Raw genomic sequence first — 6,850 nt, forward strand, 5'->3', positions numbered from 1 at the left:
CAGATGGCACTTTGGACTGATGGGAGAAGCTTGTCTCTGCCTCTGCTCCTGTTTTTGAAGCTGGGACTCCTTCCCCTCCTTGAGCACTGATGCTAGACATGTCCCTGCAGCAAGAGAGGGCCCCAAGCTCCAGAGGGATCAGGGTAGATGATGCTACACTACACCCATCCCCCACAGTCCAGAAGTCATCCCTGGTGCCTCCTTGATAGATCATATCATAGGTAAAAACTATAAAGAACTTTAAGAAGTTCTGATAGGACCTAGATAACATCAAAATCACCACTCTCCACTGATGAGAAAACAGAGTGGCCCTGTATTTGAGAAGCACCTGTAGTGGAGTTCTATGTAGTGGAACAGGAAGTGTGCCCCTTCCCAATGCCTTTATGTAATACTTATTACTTGTGGACTTGTTCCACATGAGGAGTGTCAGGATTCTCCTGGATCCATTCACATGCAGAAGTACTTTCCACAAACCTTTCTCTGTTGCCATCGCCCTGTGAATGGCGCTGAAATCACAAGAGGAATCTCATTATCCTTTGGGCTCATTAAGAGTTTCAGACGTATAGAGAGTGCATGACACAAAAGAGCATGCTAACCTAATCGATGTGTTGATTATCTTCTTTATGGTGGTTTTTCTTCTACTACAGAAGTTAAAGTAGCAGTGGTTGTCTGAAAACCCCTAGAATGGGACAACATGACAGTGTGTTGCCAGTTTCCCTGTTGGGAAATGTTAGAAAGCTATTTGGTTTTCTCATCTTCCCCTCAGGGTCTTCCTGCTCATTTCTGGTGTCTTTGCAGTACTCAGTTATTTTAGTGTGCCTTTCTGGTAGAGAAATGAGAATATGTTGGGTATCTTCAGAGTTAAAGCTCAGTTCATAATATGAAGATAAACATTATACTGTGTGTTTTATAAACTATAAAACACCACTATACCAGCTCTTGCCTATGAGTCCATAGTAATTAGAATGTAAAGATGTAATTGTATGCAAAACGTGTAAGTAGGAAACTAAGACCAGATTGCCATCTGTAAGCTGCTTTCTGCCTGCCATGCTAATTCAGTATATATACACGTATATTTAAACATATACATACATATTTTAAAAACTAATGCCAATAGGTGCAAGACATGCACATGAACCTACTTAAGATTGACCTACTGGAAAGGCCTTTTGTCCTTCCTGTAGTGCATAGATACAACTGCTGTGCATTTAATGTATTTTATTCACATACCATACACCGTGAGACCTTTTGCTCTACACAACACTTTTACGCTCAAAAAGTATTCCTGAGTTCATGATGTATTCGTCTTGTTATAAAACTTCAAGGCCTGTTAGCCTAACCTTCAGTTTTGCTCCCCATAATATAGATATAGGAAATCCAGCACTGATTTCAGGAATTCATAGGATTATGAAAAGAAACTAATCAGTTTGGTGCTTGGCATGCAGGAAACTCAATCCCCATTAGAAATATTTCCTTCTTTCCCCACTGTTGGTGATATCCTGTCCCAAAGATTTGAATCACTGAGAATCTTAGAGTTTTCCTTGAGACTTTTGCCTTCTCAGTTAACTGCCGTCTGTACTATTTTACACATGGTAAACTGAGGCCAGTGGAGAACAAGTATTGATAATAAATTCAGATCGTTTAAGCCAAAACACCAGAGAGTAAAACCAGTATGCGATAGAAATCTAGGTGTCTGCCTTCTAATACCTGGCTTCCTTCTTATTGTACAGGATTTGGCAAGTCTGAAGATCCCTGAACAGTTCCGACATGCCATCTGGAAGGGCATCCTGGACCACAGGCAGCTGCACGACTTCTCCTCGCCTCCTCATCTCCTGAGGACCCCAAGTGGTGCCTCTACCGTCAGTGTGGGCTCCAGTGAGACCCGTGGTGAACGTGTGATCGATGCCGTGCGCTTTACCCTCCGCCAGACCATCTCTTTTCCACCCCGTGACGAGTGGAATGATTTCAACTTTGACATGGATTCTCGTCGCAACAAGCAGCAGCGTATCAAAGAGGAAGGAGAATGAGCGCTCATTGAGGGGTTCTTCCTGTCTTCTTCCACCTCCCAGCCCCTACAGGGCATGCCTGCTTGATCCTCAGAGCCTTCTCGTTAGCTCTTCTCCTTCTCCTTCTCAGTCTGGTTTCTAAAGGGACGGAGAATTAGGAGGCTGCCTGTTACCTAAAGTCTGACCTGTCACCTGATTCTGATTCTGATTCTGGCTTTAAGCCTTCAATACTCTTGCTTGCAAGATGCATTGACATTGCTAGATAGAAGTTAGCAAAGAAGCAATAGGTCTCCTTAAGCAGTGGAGATCTCTCATTGACTTTTATAAAGCATTTTCAGCCTTATAGTCTAAGACTATATATATAAATATATAAATATCCGATATATATTTTGGGTGGGGGGTATTGAGTATTGTTTAAATGTAATTTAATGGAAATTGAGTTGCACTTATCATCCTTCTTTGGAATTTGCTTGTTTCGGATGGCTGAGCTGTACTCCTTTCTCAGGGGTATCATGTATGGTGACAGATAGCTAGAGTTGAATGGTCGATGTGAGTAACAATGATGTACAGGAACTCTCCTCATCCTTTGGATGGTTATTGTTTAGCACATCAACCCTGTGGATGCATCCAGTGTGTTTACCATTGCGTCCTATGAGGTAAAACTGTATATATGTACACAGTTTTCTCTGTCAGTATATTTTATGTTACTGGTATTCATTCCAGTTAGGCTGGTTGACTCTGTGGCTATGACAAGCCACATTTTAGGTTTGCGTTGTCACACACTATAAGACAGGGCATCGTCTCTTGCTTTTGTTTGAGAATGAGGAATGCAGTTGGGTTGTGTTTTGTTTTGTTTTATTTTGTTTTGTTTTCTGGAAACTCTTAAATGGTCCAAGTCAGCCATTCCAAATACCTGATGAAATGTAGCCCAATATAGCAGTAGCCCTTTGAAATTTAAGTCCTAACACCCTAGTATTTATTAGAAAAATAAACATTTGCTGTTGTTAGAATAGCCTTAAAAAATAAATTTCACTGCTAGATTGACTAAGTAAAATAGACATTTGCTGCTGTTGTGAGAATTTGGGCCAATTAAAATGAATGAACTGTGTCTAGTTTTCATGGGGAGTTGTAATGTCTATTAGGAAGATTCAGGAAAAGTAAGAATGATTCAGAAATACTGAATTTCCATGAAAAGGAAAAAAGAAAGCGATCCATCCCACCAAACTCTGAATTTAAGTTCCTTTTGAAGGGTGGAGAGATGCTTGGGAAATGGACCTTTTAAAGACTTTCCTATCTATAAGACACTGCATGCACAGGCAAGTTTCTCTCTCCCCAAGGGCTAAAATAAGAATAATGGCTTGGAAAATACAAACTTCGTAGTGTAGTTTTCACATAGCAGGAGCTGAACTACTGTTATTTTCCTCTTGATCATCAAAGCTTCATTGTTTTAGAAAGCAGAGGTGAAGACTCAGTTTTCCACCCGACACTTTCCAAGCTAGTGTAGACCAAGACCTGTCTACAAACTCACGACAAACCTTTTCACCAAAGCTGTTTAATCCATATCCAGAAAGACTTGTTTCATACTTTGGGAAAGCATGCAACAGTATTCCCCCTAGATGTTTTGGAAACATTTTGAGACAAGTATATATTTTTTTTCCTGTCTAAACCAAGTGTTGTTTGTATGCTAATGAGCTCTGCAATCTTCCCACACATTTTGTTAAATGGCTTTCATTGCACATGAGCTCCCATTTTTATTTTAAAGTGCAAATGGGCTAATAGGCCTTTGATGTGTAATGTATGAGTTTTGCCAGAAAATCGTATCTTTTGTATATGCGTGTGTGTGAAATTGCTTACGATGCTGGTTTTGTTTGTTATGGCTTTCTCTTTGGTATAGTTGGGTTTTCCAGAACCACAGATGAAACATTTTTTGTTGCTATTTTTATATTTTTGCAGAAACACCATTTAGTGAGAATTTAATGTCAAATAAGACATGATACCTTAATTGTAAGAAGAAGGTGGAAAGGGAAAGTTGGTTTATTAATTTTTAAAAAATTTTATATGCAAAAGCAAATGAGTCCTTAATTTCAACATTTTGTTGTGTTTAAATAATGATAAGCATCATTAACTTCTGTAACTAACTCACAGCTTTACAAATTCAATGGGTGGAGAAGAAAGCTGTGTCTTAGCCATGTTAGGAAGACAAATGGCTTCCTGTGTGTTGTGAGTATTTGGGCTGTTTCAGCACTGTTGGGGTGGCACAGGGGATCCTGTGGCATTTCAGCACTATTTAGGTGGCACTAGGGACTCTGAAATTCCTGTACTGTATCTGATGATTTTGGCAATAGCCATTAGCCATAGGTAGGCACAGTTTGTCTCCTCACACCAGTGTTTAGTATGTGAATAGCCAGAGCTGTGGGGAAGAACACAGAGAACAGACATCTGCTGGATGCCTCTCAGTGGAGAGCGGGATTCCTTTACTTGGTGGTGAAGCAGATAGGATAGAAAGCAGGATTCTCTTTGTTAATCCAGTTAGCTTTTGTTTTCTTGATATCCCCCCTGAATACGTTGAGTATGAGAGATATGTGGGGTTTTTTTATTTTTATAATTGTACAAAATTAAGCAAATATCAAATGTTTTATATACTTTATTAATGTTTTTTTCAAAAGGTACTTTCTTATAGACATGATACTTTTTTACAGCTTCAGTTGCTTGTCTTCTGGTATTTTTGTGTTATTATGGGCTATGGTGAGCCAGAGGCAAATCTATAAGCCATTTTTGTTTGCCAGGACATGCAATAAAATTTAAAAATAAATGAAAATACACTGAGAAATTGTGTTCATAGATGTGTGCCTGTGTGTTCATCCTTCTGACCTCTGGCCTTATTTCTCTTACTATAGAAAGGGAAAAAAAATACTTCAATTGAGTTCAAAAAGAATTTTCGGTCCAACTGGATGCTAGATTGCCATGTGTCTGAATTTCATTTTTGAATATTTATTTATTTTATCAAAAATAGATTTTTTATACAATTCTCATCATGGTTTCCTGTCTCTCCTGTACTTCCAGATCTTCCCTATCCAAGTCCACAACTTCTTTTTGTTTTCTCTCTTTAGAAAACAGAACAAAATATGCAGAGACAACTGACACACAGAAAACTCATTAAAACCCCACAAATAGAAACCACAACATGTCAGCAAAAGACCTGTAGGGTAAAAAATAACAATAATAAAATAAAATCCCAGACAAAGCACTATGAAACCAAAAATAGACCAAGATGCCATTGAGTGTGTATTGAGTTGGCAGTCTTCTGCTAGGCATGGGGTCTGTCCTTGTGTGTGGCTTGTATAAGCCAGTGAAATTTTATTGTAGAAAATAAAATTTTCGTTTACAAGAGATTGTCAATGGTAGATCATGTCCACTGTTCCTTCTCATGCTAGGACCAGTATCTTTCTTGGACATGTGCAGTCTTTGGGCATGCTGTCACAGTATCTCTGAGTTCATATGTACATCAGTTCTGTAAGGCACTCTTTGCTTGGTGTCTTCCCATCCCACTGGATATTGAAAATTTTCTGCCTCTTCTTCCCTGAGCTCTGAGGGAAGAGGTTTGATGGAGACATCCCATTTAGCACTGGTGTTCTGAGGTCTCCTCTCAGTCTCTGCATATTGTCCAGTTGTGAGCCTTTGTATTTTTTCCCTATCTACTGTGGGAGGAAGCTTCTTTGATGATGACTGAGCCAATATGTGTGTTCTATTGTTAACTATATGACCATCCCATGATGATTATAAACACCCTCCTCAACACTGAAGGAATAAAGTTCAGATCACCCTGGGTATGTGTTGCGGACTGTCCAGAGGCTCGGAGGAAAGGGGGTATGGCTGAAGAGGCAGACTTGAGCTGAAAGAGAAGGAACTAGATGGATGAGAGAAAGAATGGAGCTAAGTCAAGACTTTCTGATCAAAGCTCAACTTTAATGTCGGGGAACATGCCTTATAAAGAAGGGGGAGGGGGTATTCCCGCCAAATCATCCTTGGAGCCCAGCTGCAGGTGACCACGTGTAGGCTCCGGAATAGCTAGGCAGCAGGTAGCAGCAGCAGCAGTGGCAGAACAATAGAGTGATCCAGGGAGGCAGGCTCCACCCCAGGTGATCTCCTAGTGACAACAAGTCAAGCCTGGCTCAGCCTGCTTCAGGCTGTGGAGGGAGGTTACAGGTATGTGAGAGACACATTGCACTGAGTGGCCTCTGAGTGAAACAGACAAGGCACTGTCTTTCCAATGGGTACAAAAAAAAATCAGTAAAAGAAATGATTTCTGACAAAATGGTGTAATGATTTTTTGATAAAAACTTTTTCCTCTTGTAGATTGATGTAAAATGGCATGAAACCTAAAATATATCAAGAATTTTGCAAAATATTCACTATGTACATGAAGGACCAAGAATATACCAAAATCTGTCATGTCAATGAATGTAATTATGTTGTAAAAATGACAACATATAGCCAAGAGACATTCTTTACTGAAAAGTGGTGGCAGTTTCTCTAAAACAAAGTGATTGGTTTGTTAATACCTATGTAAGGAAGAGAAAACTCAATTGTGCAAATGATTCACACTCAATATACACCACACAACATTGGACACTGGTCTTGCTGTTGTTGTTGAAAAGTTGTAGGTGTGTACAATAGAACCAAATGTATTTTCTTTTCATAGTCACGTGATCTCTTAACCACTTTACAAACCAAAAGTATATATCGAAGGCATAATGATCTTGTTTCTTCATATCTTGAGAAATTTTCTTTCATGCTTTGGCATTATAGAAACTGTTCTATCCTTATTAATTGATTCTAACTAT

At 39.4% G+C, this 6,850-nt stretch overlaps 1 protein-coding gene across 9 annotated transcripts in view; it reads left to right on the forward strand.

Annotated features, from left to right (window-relative positions):
- Tp63 (tumor protein p63) overlaps positions 1-4,832 on the forward strand; it is a 205,537-nt gene extending 200,705 nt beyond the window's left edge. For 6 of the 9 annotated variants that reach the window (XM_021185013.2, XM_021185014.2, XM_021185019.2 and 3 more), the window contains one exon: positions 1,731-1,840. In XM_021185013.2, the coding sequence (XP_021040672.1) occupies positions 1,731-1,746 (16 nt within the window). In that variant the 3' untranslated portion in view covers positions 1,747-1,840. Of the gene's footprint in view, positions 1-1,730 lie in introns of all 9 variants that reach the window. The other 3 variants (XM_021185009.1, XM_021185010.2, XM_021185011.1) reach the window with 1 other exon arrangement.
- The last annotated feature ends 2,018 nt before the right edge of the window (positions 4,833-6,850 follow it).

This window comes from Mus caroli, chromosome 16, assembly GCF_900094665.2.
Source record: "Mus caroli chromosome 16, CAROLI_EIJ_v1.1, whole genome shotgun sequence".
Lineage (NCBI taxonomy): Eukaryota > Metazoa > Chordata > Mammalia > Rodentia > Muridae > Mus > Mus caroli.